Raw genomic sequence first — 20773 nt, 5'->3', positions numbered from 1 at the left:
ACGGACCGCGAGATCATGACCTGAACCAAAGTCAGATGCTTAACCGACCAAGCCACCCAGGTGCCCCAAACTTGTCTTTTTTGAGTCTTTGGGTGGGTCGGATGGAGAGGCACAGCCCTGCCTTTATAGGTGGTGCCCAAGCTCAGGAGTTGATGGGAGTCTCTTGGACAGTGATAAACGTGGGGGTGGGGGGGGGGCTGGCAGCGGGGGGGCACTGTGCTCTTTTGATTCACCACTTTCCTTCTGTGTGGCACTGGACCCCAGTCTCCTCACCTCCATCTGTCGGTCGGTATTTGCTGAGCACGTGGAGGGCTAGGCTGTGTCTGCGTGTGTGCATGTGTGCAAGTATGTACGTGCATGGGGGTGAGTATGAAAATGTGCATGTATGTGCACGTGGGGGTTAGGGGGTGGAGGTGTGAGAAAAGTACCCAGGGAGGGAAGTGGTATATTTGAGCGCCCCTGGTGTGCCAGGCTCTGCTGACCTATTCACCTATACTGTCTGACTAATTCTTCCCATCCCACCGTGAAAGAACTAGGATCAGACAGCTGCAGGAAGTGGTCTGGCTGGGCCCTGGAAGTTCACCGGGGGCTACCCTTGTCCTGCTAAGCTCAAGAGACAGACAGAAGGACAGATATAGGCGCTAAGGGCCTCAGAAAGCAAGGGCATCCGGAGCCCAGAGGGCAGGTGCCCACTCTGAGGAAACCAGGGGTGCCTTCCTGCTTGGTCCTCCAGTTCATGCTCTTCGGGCTGCTGTACAGTAGCCCCTTCTAGTGGGTGCTAGTTTCCAGAGCAGCTGGGACAGTGGTGGGGAGCCCCAAGAATCCAGAGGGCAACGAGCTCTGGTGGCCTTTGGTAGAGTTGAGATGCATCAGGGGCCTGAAACATCTTTGGGAAGTGCCAGTGCGGTACCAGAGGTACCTGGGGGGTCACGTCACCCAGGTGTGCTCCTTACACTGAGCTTCCCGACATTTTGAGCCCCTCTCTGACTCTCCAGCTCCTGTGGGGAAGACCTAGGAGCGCTAGCCTTGCTTCCAAACGGCTTGCGGAAGAGTCACTGGAGGCCTGGGCTCTGCTCTTAGGAACTTGGGGAGGAGGTGGGGAGAGGACAGCCTGGGACCTTCTCCAGGCCCCAGGCAGGCGGGATGGAGCCTAATATGCCCCAGGGCATGGGCCCTGCACCTATGGACCAGCCCAGGCACCCCTCGCCTCCACAGCCTCGTAGGACTGACGGGAGAGGGCCTTGCCCACCCAGCATTCCAGACGGTGGGGTTCCCCAGGCTCCGCCTGTCCTCCCCACTTCCCCGGCAAATCTGAGTGGGGGAGGGGTGGGGTGCAGAGCTGCTAAAAATAGCAGCAGCAGCTCCAGCTACAAGTCTCCTTGAGGGGTCAGTGGAGCCCAAGATTGGGGAGGAAGGGAGTGGCAGGGCCTGCAGGGACGGGGAGACACCAGCCTCAGCTGGGCTCTGCTGTGCCTACACCCAGGGCCACAGTCCCAGGATGCAGGGATAGAAATGCACAGATACGCAGGGACGTTCGGACACCCAGGGAAGGATGGACAAGCCAGGTAGAGATGCACACAGGCAGGGCTTTCTGCACATCTGGGGCTTTTTCTTCCCAAGACCCTCAAAGACCCTCCCAAGACTTCCCAAATACCAGATAGACTCAGCTGGCAGTCCCCAACCCTTCAGGATTCTCCCTTGTCCCAAGCTTGCTTTGACCTCCAAGGACCCTGCCAGGTTGGGTGTACGGAAGCTTTGAGTTGAGAGGGCTAAGTCCTCCTCCCCAGTCCTCTCTAGTCTCATCTGCTTGAGGCCCAGGGAAGGGCCAGTAGCCAGCATCAGGGATACAGGTGCAACAGAGACCAGACTCAGGGCACCACCCAGGTGGCTGGAGCCTTAGGAGCACCCCCTCACCCTGAGCAGCAGGCCTCTTCCTAGCCTGGCTGGCAGGCCAAGAGGGGGCTGGGACGGAGGTGCTGGACCCAGGAGGGCAGGGCTAGGGCTTTAGCAGGAAGTGAATGGGAAATGAGGGAGGGGGGACAAGGCGAGGCTGGATAAATAAATGCACTAATGACCTGTCTCAAACAAGCCTTGTTTTGTCCCCGCTTCACCCCTTTGCCTGGAGATGCCAGAGGCTCTTCTGTCCTCAAAAGAAGGTGACTCTCTTTCCCCCATTTCCTCTAACTAGCCAGAAATTAGGGCCTCATGACAGGAAGGGGCTTGCCAGCTGCTGGACCAGATGTTTCAAATCACTAACACATCCCCTTGCTAGATGTAAATGATGTCTCAGGCAGTGTCCGTCAGAGCAGCAAGCAAGGGTGAGGCTCTTAGGAGCACCCTGACTCCAACCTTCATCCCTCTGCACCTGCTAGTCTCACCTTCCCGGTCAGACCTGGAGCACCAGCTGGTGCTTGCTCCCCATCCCTGCCTCAACAGTCCAGCACTGGGCTCCTCCACTGACAATCTGAAAATCAGCCCCTCCCGGTGCTGGACACCTCTGGCTATTGGAGGAAGGACCACCAGCTCACCCCTAACTCAGGCGGGGCTTTTGGTCTCTTCCATCACCACCCTCTCTCTGATTCCCTTTGATCTCGATGCTGTTCAGTGAGAGGGGTGGGCCAGCCACCATGAATCCCGGAGGAAACTGAGGCAGAAGAAAGAGACACAACTTGTACAAGCCAGCAAGAGCCAGTACTGGATTTAAATCCTGGGGGTCCTGGCTCCCTGACGAGCACTCTTCTGATCATGTTCTTCCTCAGGGGATGCCCCCTCCTCCCTCAGGCACAAGTTGGCTCTCCACACTGCCAGATAGCCCCCCTCCCAGGCTCTGGGACTCCCTAGGCACCTGCTGGCTGATGGGACCCAGGCCAGACACTCAGCAGGTGGCTGCTTGGGGGACAAAGGAGCTGGTGCTCAGCTGCTGTGCTGGGAGTGAAGGAGGGAGAAGCTATGGGGGGGTGGGGTGGAGGGATCTGGTCTAGGAGTGGAGAGAGGCAGGGTCTGCTTCTATGCCTTTAATAAGGAGCAAGCATGCAAAGGGGGGTGATGGTGTAAAACAGCATGCAAATGAGCATCTGTGTGGAGGGGGTGCTCAGTGGTTCAGGCACTTTTCACAGGGGCTTTCCAGTTCTGTCCTTCCAGCCCAATGACCAGCTGGAAGGAGGATCCTGAGGGTGGAGAGAGGAGCCTGTGGGGAGGGGAGGAGTGGGGGACCAAGGGAGAGGCTGAGGTTGATGCCAGGGTGTCAGGATTCTGGCTGGGACCCAGGGAATGCACTGGGGGAGGGGAGAGACCCACCGCTTGCATTCTGCAGCACATATACGACTTGTTGCCAGGGGGGAGCCTGCAGCTGCCATGCTTGGGGGCTAGAGGAAACCCAGACCCAGCAAAGATGGGAAGAGTTGTGCTGGAGAGCACCCTGATGGCCTGGCCCGAGGGTCCCAGATGCTTACTGGGCCCTCAAAGACCAAAAGGTGCAAGCCTTCTTGTCTCAGAAGAGAAACTGACCCAGAGCAGTCCCTGGCTAGGAATCTCCTGCGCTTTCAAAGGCAGGTAGTTGGATCACATAGGTGCTGCTTGGCATCTTATTTGTATCTCATTTAATTAAAATCAGACGGTCCAGGTCTAACTGGGGAGGCAGCCATAGCTGGGCTTATTAAGAAGGCAACTCCCCCTCCAAACTGGATTCCTACCTATCAAAGCACCTGATAGGGGCTGAATAGAGGGTTGTTGAATGGAGAGTGGATGGCTGGATGTCAAGCTAAGTTCCTAATGGGAGATATTTCGTGTTAGAGGACAGAGAGCACTCTGGGCTGGATGATCGGGAAAAGAGGGGGTGGGAGAACTGAAACAAGCAGAGGGACACAGGATGGCACTCGGGGAATGGAAAAATGGCTGAGCAAAAATGGAGAGGTTGGCCCAAAAAAGTTACGCACGGGGTCTAGGATCACCTAGCATTTTCACCCAGTCTCTCCATTGCTCCATTTCCCATGACCACTCAGTTTCTTCTCATCTCCTGGCAGAGTCCCTTGTCCCTGCTGGGCTCAGCCAGGACCTCCCACCCCCTCCCCTTCCCGCCAGTCTGCCTGCCAGCAAGGCTGCATGCAGACTCTGCAGCTGGAAACCCGGATTGTTGTTGGAGAAGCGGCAGGTTTGTTTGCTCCAGAGCCCGCGGAGAAATCTCAACAATCAATGGCCAACAACACTGCTGGCGGCTGCAGCATCGATCTCCCCTCCCAGGGCTGGCAGCTGGGTGGCAGGTGGGCAGGTGGAGGGAAGCTGGCACCCAGCTCCGTCTAGGAGCTGAGCTTCAAGCAAGTTTGGGCTTTTCTGTCCTGGGGCCGGGTGGGTGGGTGGGGGCTGGACCTGGGAGGGGGTTGTGCTGGGCCTTGGCAGGGGCCGATGGGGTAGGGAGGGGCAGCCCAGAGGCCAAGACAGGAACCACACGTCTTCTCATCCACGAAGGCCCCCAAAGGGTGGAAGAATGAGTCACTCAAGGTCACTGACCTCTCGGCCAAGACTTCAAGACTCACTTGACTCCCAGCCTCAGGCTCTATCCTGGTCTCCAAGTGTCAGAATCTTTTATTCCTTGCCACTAAGAACAGAGCAAGATAAAATGTCCCTAATCTACAGCAGCAAGGACTGAGGGTAGACATCAAGAAGATAAGCTACCGTCATTATCAGAAATGTGCAAGGAGAAAGTTAGGGGCCATTTGTGGGTCTGACAACATGGACTTGAACTTGGCCTATAAAATGCAGATAGTAGCTTCTATCTCGAGATGGTATGAGGACTAAATGAGCTAAGGTATATAAAGCACTTAGTACAGTGCCTGGCCTGTACTAAGAAATGTGCCTAAGAAATGTTTGCTGTTATTGTTGTTGCTATTATTATTGTTGTTGTTGTCATGATGATGGTGGTGACAGCGATAGTCTCCTGGTTCCCATGGGCCTGTACTAAAGCTTGGCCTCAGGCCGGGGGGGTGGACACAATGCTGGCTACATCCAGGTTTTGCAAAATAGGTAGGCACTTTGGAGTAGCCCTGCTATTTATTGGCTGTGAAGTCCAGGGTCACTGACTTAACCTCTCTGAAACTCAGTTTTCCCATCTGTAAAGTGGGAATAACTAGTCTCTTGTATTAAATAGAAAAAGTATGTGAAAGGCTGGGCCTGAAGTTTCGGGGCCAGGCCTCCCACCTCAATACATAATTATGAAATGAACGAATGAATTGTGGGTGGATGTACTCCAGGGATCGTTCTTTCAGGAGATGTGAAAGCTTCGTGGATATGAATTATTGTGGTCTTGGGTGACTCCAAGGCCCCCACTTTTCCATTCAAGGACACGCTGGGCTTGGAGCTGCTCCCAAGGTTTCCTGTTGGCCCCTCTGAGCTTCGTGAGGATGTCTGAAGCTGAGATGGCTGAGACGCTACGGTGAGAAGCCAGATGACATGTGGTGACCCCTACCTTACTTCAGTCCTTAATTTCATACGGGGCACCCTTGTCAGCCAGCAGAGGAGGTAGGTAGGTGCTGAGGGAGGGAGTCAAGAAGACTGGGCTCTGGGCTTCACTCTCTCCCTGTCTACTGTGCAACTCTCATGAATTTATTCAACATGTATTTCATGTCTGTCATGTGCTAGGCACTGTGCCACCGGGGACACAAGCAGCAGTGGCATGAAGGGGTGGCTGGAGAGAGGCTTTAGCCCACTCAGGATGGCCATCAGCATCCCACCCCCAAGCCACCTCAGGCTGACGACGTGACAGCATAATTTGTGGAAGGAAAAAACTCAGTAAAGGCTATAATTTACAGTTGGGGTAATTGGCCAACTGTTAGGAAAAGGAAAAAATCCTAACATACAATCTATGTAAAAATAGTGTGCTTGCTACGCAAAGCAGTCTCAGCTGCCAAGCACCCACCTCTCCTTTCTGACCCTAAGTTTCTTCCAAATAGGAATTCTGGAATTGCCCCAAGATAGTGGGGCTGAGCAAAACAGACTCGGTTGCTTCCTTTCTGAGTTCGGTCTTGCTCCCGGAGAGAGACATCAAGCAGCCAGGCACTCGTGACCCAACAAGATGGGTACCTTGGTGAGGGAAACCAGGGGATGGTGGGAGGCCAAAAGAGTCCCCAGGCCCAGGCTGGAGTTCAGGTGAGGCTTCCCCTGAGAAACCATATCATCGTAGATGCTCTGTAAATACTAAGTCCCGAAGAATTGTATGAGGTGCTAACTAAGGCAAGACCCAAAGCATGAGATGGAGTGAGTCAGAGTGGCCCAGGAGGAGAAAAGAATTTCAGGCAGAAGGAATGGGAAGAGCCCAGCAGCTGTTGAGAACATGGATAGTTTGGGGAATTGATTGGTCTGGCTGGGTGAGTGGACTTCCTGGACCTGGTGCTTCCTGCTGGAATGAGTCTGGAAGGGGCCTTGAAGACCTCCTAGCGCCTTCCCCCTACCTCCCTGAGAGCCGACCATGGCTAGCAGCATTGTCTCTCCCTACTCCCCAGGCACTTAGTTATAGATCTTGGCTCTTTCTCCCTGAGAGCAGGCCAGTAGGCTGGGGACCCAGAAATCTCCATGACTTGGCAAGCCCTTGGAGGCCCGGATATGCTCCCAGGCTTTGCAACCATCAGTTTGGTGCAACTTTACATTGAATGCTCCAGAGAGTGGAGACTCAGAGGCATGCCTGAGGCCACACAGGGGGCCTGGGCTCTTAACCATCCGGGCTGAGAGGTTCCTTCACTAAAGTAACCCCTACCTACAGGCCCTTTTTCACATCTTCTTTCTTGTTTGGGGGGGCGGGTACCCGGCTCTGACACTTCTGCCCAGGCGGGGGCGCAACATCCCTGAGCTGAGACCAGCCAGCAAACGGGGCCAGAATGGGCTAGGAGGGATGGGGACAAGGAGGGTGGGGGCAGGCTGGAGGGCTTGGACACTGTGTCTGGGTAGAGGGAGGGACTAATGAAGCAGACTTTCTGAATTCCTCCTACCATTCAGGCAGCCAGGGTGGGAGGGGTGCAAAAGCTCTAATTAAGCCCAGTTTCTAATTAAGCCCTGCCCCTGTGTCGCCTCACTCCCCATTATTGTCCCCAAGGCATTTTAAGCTGCCACCCTGCTGAGGAGGCTGGGACCGCCGCCAAGCCTGCCAAGTCTGATGAGCTTAGACCCATGAGGGGCAAGAAGCCAACCCAGACTTCCCCTCCAGTCCATGGCAATCTCCGGGTCCTCTAGTCTCCTCGGAAGCCTAGGGGAGCCTCTTGTCTACCAATTCTACCTCTGGGGCTCTGAGTGAAATCTAGACTTCCTCCCATGGGGCCTTATCCCCAGCAGCCACTTCCTGACCCCGAAGTGCCAGGCTTGGGGGGCAGGGGGCAGGGCCTGGCTTGGGCATCGCTGCAGCCCCCAGACTCTGGAAGGTACAGTTAGAATCCTGCGCCTACCACAGAGTCTGCGGGAAGCAGCAATTACCATTTTAGGTTAAGGCAGCCCTGTTTGTTAACCCTTTCAGGACTGGGGCTCCTGGAGGCCAAGCCCTCCTCCTTCCCTGCTTCCTCCTCCAAACCTTGCCTCCCAGACACCATCCCCTAGTTCTTGGCAGAGAGAGAATCGGTCCCCTTCCCTCCCTCTTCCTACCACACACTCCATCAGAGTTTAGAGATGGGAAGCATTGGGTCCAAGGTCACACAGCCAGGGAGGCAGCCTCTGTCCCTGGAGACCCAACCCTACCCCCAGTCTGTGCCATTTCCACCTTTGCAATCTCCCCAGGCCACATTCACACACGCAGAGTTTAATTAACTTTATTGATATTCAGAAATTAGGAGAATGACTAAAGGTAATTGCTCATTAAAAATCATTAAACTGACACAGCAGGCCCAGGCACAAGCCATCCCTCCCGAACTGCCTTCCTCCCCCACAGTATCGGGATCGCTGGGGCACCCACCTTTGGTCAGGAAGATCACAGTGGCCCACAGCGCCCCTCAAGCCAGAGGCCACTCTCGCTGTACCTGCCCCCAACCCCGCAGCTGTGGGGGTTGGGGGGATAGGGGTTGAGCCAGGCCATCAAGATCTCACCCTTCCCTGCACCCCACTTCCTCAGCCTCTGACCTCCAGGGCCTTTGGCTGCTCCTGGGCTGTTCCCAGCTGCATCTCTCAGGGCCTGACTAGAGCTGTGTCCCTCAACCTATGTGTGAGCAACGCCCTGGGGGGTCAGTCTCCAGGCCACAAGGTTTGGTGCTGCCGCCACCTGCTGCCACCTGGCTTGCGAAGTCTCACAGCCTGAGGCCTTTACTGCTCCAGGCCTGCCTTCTTATGGCTACAGCCACCCCCCCCCCCCCCCGCATCCCCCAAGGAACTCTGAGATGGCCGAATACACTGCTTCTCAATGAGACAACTCAGTGCCCAACAACCAGAACCTCGAAGCCCCATTGAGATAGAGGGACACGACAGGGCTTGCCCTGTTTCGGGTCCTCCTTCCTCAGGCCCGGCCCTGCAGGGCTGTTCCCCCTCCTTCCTGGGAGAGCGAAAATAAAGTCTTCCCCAGCAGGTGACTCTTACCCCGCATACTCCTTGGGCAGATGGCCCCACGGGCATTGGAGAGGTCCAGGTGGGTCAGGAAAGGACCCTGGCCAGGGGCACACAGACTTGCGGCCACAGAGTGGACAGATTCCTCCCAACACTTGCACCCATACCCTCAGTGGGATCCCCCAACTCTCAGCCACACCAGCCATCCTCCTGGAGACCCGCAGTCTCACTCCAGCCCTGCAGGGAGCTCTCTGGCAGAGGCAGCACCAAACACTAGCGGCCTCACACACTCCTCACACCCACTCACTGCTTTACCCTCACCCAACGTCCAGACCTCCTGAGGTGCAGACATTCATGGGCCCGCCATTTCTGACACCCCGGGCCCTGATTCACACGTTCACACTCAGACCCACACACCCACACACCAAGCTTCAGACAAAGGCACTAAGCCCCAGGGGAGATGTCCAGAGCAAGATGTGTCCAGACCCCAACCAAGACAGGTTCCCAACTCCCAGGACATCCTCGGATGGCCGGGCCAGGATGCAGGCTTCTCCCCTCCTCTCACTGCCCCTGACAGGGTGGGGTTTTCAGGACTCCCTCCTCCTCTCCCCGCCCCCCCCCCCCCCAACATGAACACTAGGTTCTTAGTTCCCGGCGCCAAGGGAGGGCCAGGCTTGGGCAGCCAGGGGGCGGGGCAAGGACGCCAGACCCCGTGTGACCCAAGCCAGAGTCTCAGAGAGCAGCTTCCGCGTCGCTGGGGACGCAGAGAGCAGAAAACTGGCGTCCAGGGGCCCAGCCTGGTCCCGGCTCGGCTGCCCTGACCTACGACGTGGTCTGGAAAGAGGCAACGAGGTTAAAACCTGCCACCTTCTCCCCACTCCATATCAGAGGCTACGAACCATATACTTTGAGGGACGGTGGGTCCCAACTCCAAGCAAGGTCCTGGCGACCCCACCAGCCAACCGGCTGCAGTGGAAGAAAGACCTGGACGTCCGTAGCTTTGATGAATGTTTGTTTAAGCAGGGTGGCAGGTCTTCTGGGGACTTGAAAACCTTCCTTCCCCTAGGCACAGAGCTCTCATCCTCTCCCCAACACTCCCTTGCTGCTCACTCCACGGCCAACCTTCCCACCCGGGACCAATGAAGTTGGGGACCAGACTGCGAGCGGAGGACCGGGGGCAGCAGGGTGGGGTGCCGGTCCTCCCGCGACGAGTCTGCGGCCATGGGGTGGGCGGGGGCTAAGCAGGACCGCAGGCCTGGGAGGAAGACCTCTGGGAGTGTGCAAGGGGGAGAGTGCAAGAAAGGACTTCGAGGAAGGCAGAGTCTCTAGCCCGGGACCCCAGGTCAGAGCGAGTAGCCGAATATGGGGCCCCGGGCCCCCCGAGTTTCTCCCTGGAATTGTACTCTAGATTCCGACTCCAGCGCGGCAGCGCCAAGGTGGAGGGAGGTGAACGACGTCCCAACCCGGGGTCCGGCCGCCATCCGGCTCCGTCCCTCCGCAGTGAGGACGTAAGGTGCCCCGGAACGGGCAGCAAAGTCGAGCGAAGTTTGGCGGGCAGCAGGGGAGGCGGGACCGCGGGCGGCCGGCAGGACCAGCGGGACTCACCGCCCCTTGCCCTCTCCCCCTTCCTGCACGCGCCCCGGCGCTGCTAGACGCCTGGAGAGCGGCGAGGTAGCGCGCGGGTGAGCGCGTGAGTGTGTGCGGGGAGGGGGTGGCGTGATGAATTGCAGCAGAGAAATCCCATTAGATCCGGGGAGATGATTAAAGGCGAGGTCTTGGCCGGGCGCGAATGGCGGGAGCCGCGGCAGCTTCCCGCCGGTGGAGCCCGTGCCCCGCCCGGCTCGGCCGGCGCGGGGGCCAGCGCAGCCGGCGGAGCGCGGTGCTTGCGCTGGGCAGCCAGATGCGCGGAGCTGGGCGGCGGTACGGTCCTCTCTTCCCACCCTCGGGAACCCGCCCCCGCCCCTGTCCTGCCACCGGACGCCGGGGTCCCTTACCGTGAGCCAGGAGCGCCAGCAGCGAGGGAAGGAGCAGCAGGGCTACCGAGGGCATGGTGCTGGTTACGGCCGCGCCCCGGGTCGGAGCTACGGTGGGGAAGCTGGGGGCTCGGCGGGGCGTAGGCGCGGGGGACAGAGCGGGGTCTTGCCGGGTAGAAGGAGCGGGGCCGCCGCCGCCGCCGCCGCCAGCGCCTGACAGAATCAGCACCACGGCCAGCGCCTGGCGTCGGCGCCGGGGATCGCCGCGCGGGGCTGGGGGCGGGGGCGCGGGAGGAGCGGTTTACCGTAAAGTCTCAAGCAAAGGCGCAGAGGACCCGGCGGCGGGAGCACAGGCTCCCGCGCCGCCGCCAGCTCTGGGGAAGAACTACCCTGCTAATGTGGGCACACGGCCCCCTCCCTTCCGCGCTGCCCACGCCCAGACAAGCCTGCCACCCTCTCCCCTATTAGCAGCCTGCCAAGGAGGTAGGGTTCCCACCTGAATCTCTATGAGAGAGCAACCCCCTCTCCACCTCACTCCACCCCATCCTGGTACCTGAGGGCGCCAAGGGTGACCTAGGAAGACATCCTCGAGTGAGGCAGCTGGTGAGACCCGTGTGCCCTTGTAGCAGCTCCGTCTTGGGCTGATAATGAAGATGGCTTTTGAGCGTACAAAGGACAATAAATTATTACTTTGCGCTCAATAAATGCCAGGGCTCCAGGCAGCTGCATCAGCAGCAAACTGTGCTCACAGAAAAGCTTAATTATCCTGATATTATAGTTAAAAGCCAGTGGTACTCGCGTCCTGGGAAGACATTTTTCACTTGGCAGGAGGCAACTTGGGCCAACCTGTGGGCAGCTGAAGGTAGTATCCTGGGTCCCCTTGCAGCCCGGGGTCTCCAGGACCCTGCCTTGGCCACTTCCCACCTACCCCACCATCCACAGGACCAGAGAAATCAAAGTGATGGCCAGTGAGCAGACCCTTCATGCCTGTCCCCACCCAGGTTCCTGGAAATGGTGGAGAAAATAGGACAGACATAGGGGGTGGGGGCGTTTCCATAGGGCTATTTTAGACAGAGACTTGAAGGAGGCTCAGGGGAGTAGCCAGGGAGGTTGTACCATTCAAGGACATGGAAAAATAAACTTCCATGGCTCTGCTTGGGCTGAGGAGCTCCAATGAGTCATAGGGCAGCAAAAAGGGCAGTCATAGCTGTGTCATCCCTAAGACTGATGTTTAGGCCTAGGGGTTTCTGGCTCCATGGATAGCTTCACTTGAAGAGCCTCAATGGACACAATGGGACATGACCCAGTGACTGATGATATTCCTTGTAGAGGAAGAGGGGGGCTGAACTCCCTGTGACCCCCAGGGAGAAGGAGAGCTTTTGGATTAGTTCTCTTCACATGAACTTGGATTTTCCCCAAAGCTTTCACCAGTGCCCTTCCTGACTTTGTCCTAGAAGCAGGCAGCAAGCCTTCTACCGTTAGTCTCATTCCTCAGAGAGTCTTTTGATCCTTACTACCTCCATAGTCTTCCAGCTCAGCTCATCAGATTCTCTCCGGATCCTCTTCCTGTGGGCTCCGGGGAGTTGCCTTGAGCCATCGTAAAGAATCCCAGGCAGCAGGCAGACGGTGTGTGGAATTATCTGAGGGAGTCACTGGGAGAGGACTGCTGGATCGTCCTTTCAAAAAGCTGAGAAGAAAGAGGGCAGTAGCAGAAGATTGGCAGAAGGGAGGAGTTGACAAAAGGATCAGAGGTAAGTAGAGGAAGCCAGGAAAGGGGAGAGAAAAGGGGTTGTCAGCAGAGGAGGGAGGTGGAAGGTTCTGTGGCCACAGGAAGTTTGGGGATATACTGGCAAATGGCATGAGAGCCCTCCTTTTCTCTTTAAAGGTATTCCTGACCTCCTCCTTGATTTCTGGGCCTCTCTGGACTTAGCAGCTTGGGAAAAGGAGGGTGAATCCCAGGGATGAAACTTGTATGACAGATGATTCATGGGGTTTTGGAAACTGGTGGTAGGCTTACCTCCTGGCAGCTGGGCTGGGCACTACTCAGAAGAAGGAGGGTAAGTGGAGCCACCCAGGAACTTGCTGTGTCTCCTTCCCTATTTCCTAAACTAAGGTAGGCATTCAGGAGGGGGTCCAATGAACACTCCAAGTCCCAGAATGCAGCACTCTGCCCTGAGCTCAGAGGATGGGTATGTACTGCATGATGGGAAGAATAATGCTCCAGGGTTGTCTCTCCCTCCTAAAGATGGTCAACGTGGCCTCTGTGCAATGGGTTCCCAGTTAGGTTGAAGTGGAGGCTGGGCCAGACTGGGAGGCAGTGGAGTTTTTATCGAGCATCCTGTCTATGCCCTCCAAGGGACTCATTTTGCCCAGAGCTCAGCATCACCCACAAATTGAGGACCATAAGATGCCCTAAGGGATATTCTGCAGCTCTATGCTGCAGGCTTATAGTGTACTTAAGTCATACACACGTTTGAAAGTGGCAGCCTGGAGACTTGCAGGGCTCCCTTCACTTGTCTCATTTCTCTCACTCTCTGTGCCCTCCACCTGGCCCTTTGCACTCAGATGACCCTAGTCTATGTAATCGCTTAATTGTCTGTTTTCCCCATTAGTTGTCAGCTCTCTGAAGGCACAGAACATATCTGTCTCCTCCATTCTCAACCAAGCTCAGCTCCTGAAACACAGTAGTTGCTTAATAGATGTTTGTGAATAAATGATGTTGCAGGGGTGGAGGTGGGAGGGGAGGAGTGTCTAAAGCCCAAGGCAGGTCATTGGTGCCAAATGAGCTGTGAGATGGTGAAGAAGGGGACAAGTGCTCCTTTTGGGGGAGGGGAGGTCATGGCAAGCTTCAGGCAGTGTGCAGGTGGACTGAAAACAAGTCTTTTTAAAAAAATTTTTAATGTTTATTTATTATTATTATTTTTTAATATGAAATTTCGAATTGGTTTTCATACAACACCCAGTGCTCATCCCAAGTGCCCTCCTCAATGCCCATCACCCACTTTCCCCTCCCTCCCACCCCCCATCAACCCTCAGTTTATTCTCAGTTTTTAAGAGTCTCTTATGGTTTGCCTCCCTCTCTCTCTTTTTCCCCCCCTCCCCCTCTCCCATGGTCTTCTGCTCAGGATCCACATAAGAGTGAAAACATATGGTATCTGTCTTTCTCTGCTTGACTTAGTTCACTTAGCATAACACTCTCCAGTTCCATCCACATTGCTACAAAAGGCCATGTTTCATTCTTTCTCATTGCCAAGTAGTATTCCATTGTGTATATAAACCACAATTTCTTGATCCATTCATCGGTTGATGGTGAAAACAAGTCTTAAATAAGTTTTAGGTTTCCGTCAGTGGAGAGGAAGAGGGAGGACAGCCAAAGTTGAGGGAGTGGCTTAGGTAGAGGCAGCGTGGTAGAAAATGCAAGATAGTTTGGGGTCAGTGAGAAGACTGGTTCTGGGGGAGCAGTAAGTCCTTGCAGAGATGTGAGAGGAAGGGTGGGAGCAGGCCTGAGGCCAGGCTTTGTGGTCAACTGAGCTGCAGGACATCCTTGGTGGCTATACTGAAGGGTTTACCCCATCACAAAGGTATCTGCACCCGAACAAGGGAGTCTAGAATTATTAAGGTGGATTTTCTTTTTTTTAAATTTCTTTTTTTACGTTTATTTATTTTTGGGACAGAGAGAGACAGAGCATGAACGGGGGAGGGGCAGAGAGAGAGGGAGACAGAATCGGAAGCAGGCTCCAGGCTCTGAGCCATCAGCCCAGAGCCCAACGCGGGGCTCGAACTCACAGACCGCGAGATCGTGACCTGAGCTGAAGTCGGACGCTTAACCGACTGAGCCACCCAGGCGCCCCATTAAGGTGGGTTTTCAAGCACTATAGCAAGTGGTAGTAACTGAGAGGGGCTCACTGCTGATTCAGAAGGCTGGAGGGTGGGGTCTGAGTTACAATGGCTATGTTAAGACTGAGGACCAGAGAGAGGGAAGAGGGGCTCTCTAATCCCAAGGACCTTTGCAGCCTCTGCCCAGACAGTGCCAGACATCCAGCCCACATCCCCGGAGAAGCCAGCTTCACTTCCCCACTTCCACACAGCCCATCAATTTGCAGGATCACAGGCACACTGGTGACTTATTCTGAAGTCTCTCCCTTCAAATGGATGACACTTGCTTTCTGAGTGAGAGGAGAAGAAAATTAGTCTCCTCCAAGATAGCTTTCAAGGCAGAGGAACGTCTTCTGTGGAGCCAAGGGGGTTTGGGGGCTTCAGAGAAACAGGGGCAAGAGGCTGCAGAGATTCCCAGGGGCACAGATCTGCCTGCTCGCCTCCACCCACTTCTCGGAAGGGGCTCCCAGACCTGGCAGGATCTTGAACATTGTGGGATACCATGCTCTGGCCAGGCTTCAAGGAGTATCCCAAGTCAATTCTTTGAATTTAGGGGTAGAAGGAGAATCCTACCCTGGTAAATGGGGAGTCCTGGTTCCTGGGCATTTCCTCCCACTCCAGGAGCAGGACCACACCAGCTGGTAGCAAGAGCCCAGGGTGGATGGAGACAGCAGCATAAAGTGGTTTGATGCGAGCTGCTTTCCATCTCTAAACCAAGGCCTCCAGCCTGCCCACCCCCAGCCAAGGCCTTTGATCCTCCACAGCTCCATAAATGTTTAATGCCACTGGCTGGGCAGAAATGAGGCAGGTGCTGGGACAGAGAGACTGGGAATAGGACTTAAAATCCACAATGTTGGCTAGGTTATTTTCACGGAGGAGCCCTGCGATGGGTGGGAGGAAGCCCTCCCCCTCTGTGTGACAGGAGAAGTCCCAAGGTTCAAGTTTGTGGCACTAATAAAGGAAACTCTTTGAAAACCCACCAAGGGGCTGAAAATAAAATGAATAATCAATTGCAAAAGCCCAATCCCGAGTTTGATTGAAGGAGAAAGATGGAAAGTTAAATGACAATCAAATGCAAATACAGCTCAACAAACACCACGGCAATTACCAGGCGCAGGAACCACATGGTGCTTGCAGGCAGCAGGGGTTGGCAATTTGGAAGCCTGGGCCTGTGCAGAGGTGATGGGCGTGGGGCCATTTTAATGGACAATTAAATAGATGCAAAAAAACCCTGCATCTATTTTGCATATACTGCTAATGAGTGGGGATCCAGAATCCTGGCATCCAGAGGGAGGTTATGCCAAGTTCCGGAGCTGCCTCTGCACCATTTCAGAACAGAAGAGGCCCGGAGTGCTTGGGAGGTGAGACCAGGGTAGGCACAAGGATCAGAGGACCTTGAGAGGGTCACTCAAGTCTCACTGGAAACTCCACACCAGCTGCTGCTGACCGTATGAGGGCTGAAGTTGAAGGGAACCCGTGGGGTCTTGCAAGAAAGGGCTCAAGGTGTTGGCCCTCCAACAGCCCAAAGGCCCGGTGAGAGCAGCCTTCTCCTCTAGATTTGCATAATGTTTTGCATCTCATTTGAATGCTATTAATTTGGTGTCAGGCGAGGTTGGCACGGTGTAGAAAAGAGAACATCTGGCCTTCTCCCTCCCCTCTGTACCCTGAGGCTCACCCTGAGCCTAGCCCTCCCTAACTTGGGGAGAATGAGGCCTCCACTTGGACCACCCACCGCCACGTTCCTTGGCACTTTGGAGAGTCCCTTGGTGAAGCCAGCTCCCAAAGGCCAAGGCTGCCTGAGCAGTGTGGCCACCTGCAGAGTTATACTGAAGGAAGAAGAAAGGGTCCCTCGAGGTCACTCTCACCAGACCCAGAGTTACCAGGGGAGGGTGCTGGCAGTCTTCTCCCTGAGCAATCAAGATGGTTTGGCTTGGAAAGGGTCCAAAGATAATAACTCGGAGAGGGAGGGAACAAAGACAGGTGATAATCCCAGAGAAATATAGAGGGCTCTAGAAATAAAATTCCCTGAACTCAATATTTCTAGTGCTTGAACTTACATAAAATACATCTGTCCAGAGACACTGGGTTAATGGTGGTGTGGCTCTGGGACTGGGGGCCTGGTACCAGGATCACGGCCATGTGATGAGGGAGTGGGTCACCTGTAAGGTGAGCCCCTGAGAAAGGGGGAGAAAGCCTTTTGTGTATCCCGAGGCTGCCCCTGGCAGCTGGGCCTCAGAAAGCTACAGTGAGCTGGAGGATGGGGGTGGGAAGAGCAAAGCTTCCCAGGCGTCCCCAAAGGGGTCTTTGTTCTTTCCTATATGGAACCAGTTAGGATGCCCAAGTGACTTCTTGCCTGGGTGGTCTACCCTGGAACCTTGGTCAGTAGATGTGAGAGTATTTATGCATAGGACAAGCAAGGAGGAGGTGCCACTGACCAGAAGGTGGTCCTCCTTCTGTCAGGGAGAGCCCCTCTCCCCTACAGAACCCTGGCCAACTCCATCCACTTCTGAGAACTAGAGCAGAATGAGGGTGGGGGAAACATGAACAAGTATCCCAGCCAGACTGACCTCACACCCCTGTCCCAAACAGCACTCACTCTGGGTCAAGCCATGGCTGGGGGCAAAAGAATACTCCATATCCTTTTCATGACTGAGACAAGACTGGGGGGTTGCTTTGAATAATGTGAGATGATAATTGAGTTTTCCCCTTTGAGCAAACCCAGGCATGAAGCTTTGGAATTAGATTGCCACGTAGGGGCACCTGGCTGGCTCGGGTGGTAGGGCATGTGACTCTTGATCTCGGAATTATAAGCTCAAGCCCCACGTTGAGTGTAGAGATGACTGAAAAATAAAATCTTAAAAATAAATAAAGAAGGACTGTCACATGCATTTAAAGCAGATTCATAAAACATTAGTATATTCTCAGTTGGCCCCTGAATCCGATGGGCTATTCCTGACCTCTAAGAATAAGAATACTAGCACCATTTATTATTTACTATCACTGGGCATGGAGTTGGGGTAGGTCCTATGAGGTAGGTATGTTATTGTCCCCATTGTACAGATGAGGACACTGAGGCCCTAAGAGGCTGAGTGATTTGCAGGTAGTTCATGGTGAAACCAAGATATACTAACAAGGCAGAGCAGAAACGCACAGGTGCTGGTGGGCCTTTGCAGGGGCAGGTGTGGGAGGGACCTCAGGCTCCCTGAATCTGTAGGCTCTGTCCTGGGTTCACCTGCAGGGGGCCTGTACCTAGATTCTCTCCCCTGATGCAGTCCGGAGAGGGTAGGCTGCTTGGAATAGGCAAGGGCAGGGCTGGTCACTTATTAACTTATTCATTAGACAAATATTTATTAAGTATCCACTGTCCTAAGTGCTGGGGACACAAAGGTGAGTGAAAACAGTCACTGGCCCTGCGGGCTCGGAGCTCACAGTCTAGAATGAGAGACCTTACGCAGAACCACCTGACTAAATATAAACTGTGACATATCAGGTGCTCAGGGGAGGTTCACGGGGCTATGGAGGCCCACACTGGGGGTTGACCCGGTCAGGGAAGACCACCTTGAGGAGGTGGTGATTGAGTGGAAAGCCACAGGATGAGTGGGTGTTACTTGAAGAGGCAAAGGAAGTACATTCCATGCAGAGGGAACAGCATGTGCAAAGCCCTGGAGTTGGCAGGACTAAGAGATGATTACTGTGGCTGGATCACAGAGAAGTATGTGGTGGGATGCAGCTAGAGAAGCAGGGATGGGTGTAGGGCTCCAAAGCTCCAAAGCTCAGGGCTCCCAACCTGCCCGTGTGTCCATCCATTCATCTGTCTGTGTATTCCCTCATCCTACCCAGCCACCTACCCAATTTGTTCATCACCTGCTCACTCATTGTTTACTGAATAAGGGAACATTTTTTGTGCCAGGACCTGAGGGGAATATGGACAGGCAGAGCTCTCAAGGAGCTCCCAGACCAGGGAGGGGAGATAGAGTCTCAACTCACTGTCCTGCGGCATGTTTATCTCTATAAGGTGCTTAATCAGGATAATAAAGGCCCTAGAGGCTGTCTCCCATGGTTCAAGCCTCCTAAGGCAAGGCAACATCATCTCCTCCATGGGGATCTTGCAGCCACATGGCTTCTCCTGACATCTAATTTCATTCCTTTCTGCTACAAAAGTAGCCCACTTCTTACCACCCCAAGGTAGGGAGTATTTCGATGTTTGTTTTCATTGACTCTTCTTTTGGGTCTCAGAGGCCTCTTAGGCTCAGGAGAACACAGAGAAATGTGGTCAGGTCTCCCCCAGATATCAGAATCTACCTCCAGACACTTCTTTTTCTGGGCATGAAAATAGGACAGAAACCCCAAATGTCCCTCAATTCTAGCTGTGCATTTCTACCCTCCACTCCTCCTTGAACTACTTGTCCTCTGCTTGTGACATCACAATGGTCTCTATGGCAACTGACTGTGAGGTCACCAATCCTTAAAGCAACAGAATCTGTGGGGCCAGACAATGGCCTGGAGGAGAGAGGGTGAATACAAAATGGGGGTCCAAGAGGGAACCCATCTCCTACTGGGCAAGGGTCACCCAAGACCTATGGGAGGGAGGAGGATTCCTCTTTGAGCCCCTTTGCAGAGAGGGGTAAAAACAGTTTCTTGGTCTTGTCCCTACACGGACACTGAGCCCCTCCAAAATTGCCCATGAAGGGAGAACTTCATATAGTCTGACTCAGACGGGCTACGGAGATTGATGGGGTTGCTGAAGAGCATCTTGGGATCACTGACTTGGCTCTGTGGACCGCTGGGAAGTGCAGGTAGGAGAGGTTCTGGTCTCAGCCCCACTGGTTCGGAGGGTCTGACCAACACCTGGCATGTGTTTGAGCCTTGGCTTCCCCATCAGGGAAGGAGTGGAGGTACTAAGGAGCCTTGTTTCTTGACTTATAGGATAAGCAACAGATTGGCTTAACGCTATTGGGCCTGTCTTCCGTGAGCGAGTGGGGGGATGTTGCTGTGAGTGGGGAAGGGTGGAGGTAGGCGCATGCGGGTGTTTTGGGGTAAGCTGGGATGGCTGCTGGTTACTCTGAAGCCATGTTAGTGGTCCGCAAGAGCAAGACCCACTGGAAAGGGAGACACTGCTCATCAGGAGGCTGAGGGGTGTAAATGCTCAGGCTTGGAAGTCAGGTCCGTGTTCAAAGTGATCCCAGACTTACGCTTGTCTTGGGCAAATTTCTGAGCCTCTCTGGGCCTCCGCTTCCTTATTTACTAAAGGAAAACCATGCCACTTGCCTTTCGGAAAATTATTCCGTAAGGTATCCTGTAGGAAGCCTTGGCATAGAGCAGGCAATCAATAAATGGTTGTTTTATTCATTTTTCTATCCCCTTAGCCTAGGGTTTTTGCACATTATATGTGCTTCGTTAATGCTTGTGACTGTAAGCACAGAGTGAAGAGTAGAGGACGGTGCTTAGAGCGGGGGAAGTCAGTGGGCCTGGGTTCAAATCTTAGTCCTTACAGCCTGGCACATGTTAAGTGTGCAGTGGATGGTGGCAACGGGGCTCAGTCTTGAGTGGGGCTGTTTCTGCCCCTGTCACACGGCTTCTGTCCACTGTCAGCTTTAAGGAAGTGAGAGTTAATCCGTGGCGTGTCCAGAACTGGAGAGTGGGTGAGCCTTAAGACAGGGGCATAAGGATGGCAGTCTCCCTGGGAGAGGTCACTGCTGTCTGGATTCCTTCAATATGAATACTCAGCTCATGCCAGCCATAGGCGCTGGGGCCCCAGCTGGACTGGTGGTCTTTGAAGTCAGGGCCAGGCAGAGTCTCACTCATCTGTGAAGCCCAGGCCAAGGCTTGGCACATGGCAGAGGTCCTGGTAGCAGCAGTTAAGGTCAATGGAGTTAGGTGATGTCTTAATAACCACATACTGGCTAACATGTTTTACGTACTCCCCACGCCAGGCTCTGTGCTAAGCTCTTTGCATGTTGTTGAGCCCCACAGCAACCTATGAGATAGGCGTTATTATCCATATTTGTTTAAAACGAGGAAAGAGGGGTGCTTGGGTGGCTCTGTCGGTTAAGCGTCCGATTCTTGGTTTTGGCCCAGGTCATGATCTCACAGTGCGTGAGTTCGAGCCCCGCATCAAGCTCTGTGCTGACAGCATGGAGCCTGCTTGGGATTCTCTCTCTCCCTTTCTGTCTGCCCCTCCCATCCCCCTCAAAACTAAATACACATGAAAAAAAATGAGGAGAGACAGAGAGGCTAAGTAACACAGCCCAAGCCCACACAGCTAGTAAGCAATGATGGGACTGGGATTTGAACTCAGGCTACCTGACTCTTAACTCCCATGGTAACCCAAGCCTCATGGGTCCTGTCCATCCATTTTGCCACATCTGCCACCACGAATTTCCTCCCCCACTGTCTTCTCCCAGCTGAGCCTCGAT

General features: G+C 54.5%; 2 protein-coding genes across 5 annotated transcripts in view; one reads left to right on the top strand and one right to left on the bottom strand.

Annotated features, from left to right (window-relative positions):
* SEZ6 (seizure related 6 homolog) overlaps window positions 1-10743 on the bottom strand; it is a 45389-nt gene extending 34646 nt beyond the window's left edge. For all 4 annotated transcript variants that reach the window (XM_078437534.2, XM_078437535.2, XM_078437536.2 and 1 more), the window contains exon 1: window positions 10503-10743. In XM_078437534.2, coding sequence (XP_078293660.1) covers window positions 10503-10557 — 55 coding nt within the window. In that variant the 5' untranslated portion in view covers window positions 10558-10743. The remainder of the gene's footprint in view (window positions 1-10502) is intronic.
* Window positions 10744-18852: 8109 nt separating this feature from the next.
* The window catches only part of PIPOX (pipecolic acid and sarcosine oxidase), a 41023-nt gene continuing 39102 nt past the window's right edge, over window positions 18853-20773 (top strand). Inside the window, exon 1 of the mRNA XM_078437542.2 lies at window positions 18853-19153. The gene's annotated coding sequence lies outside the window, so the exon portion shown is untranslated. The remainder of the gene's footprint in view (window positions 19154-20773) is intronic.

This window comes from Panthera onca, chromosome E1 (assembly GCF_046562875.1).
Source record: "Panthera onca isolate mPanOnc1 chromosome E1, mPanOnc1 haplotype 2, whole genome shotgun sequence".
Taxonomy (NCBI): domain Eukaryota; kingdom Metazoa; phylum Chordata; class Mammalia; order Carnivora; family Felidae; genus Panthera; species Panthera onca.
The sequence above is the reverse complement of the archived record's forward strand: the minus strand, read 5'-3'. Positions and strand labels throughout refer to the sequence as shown.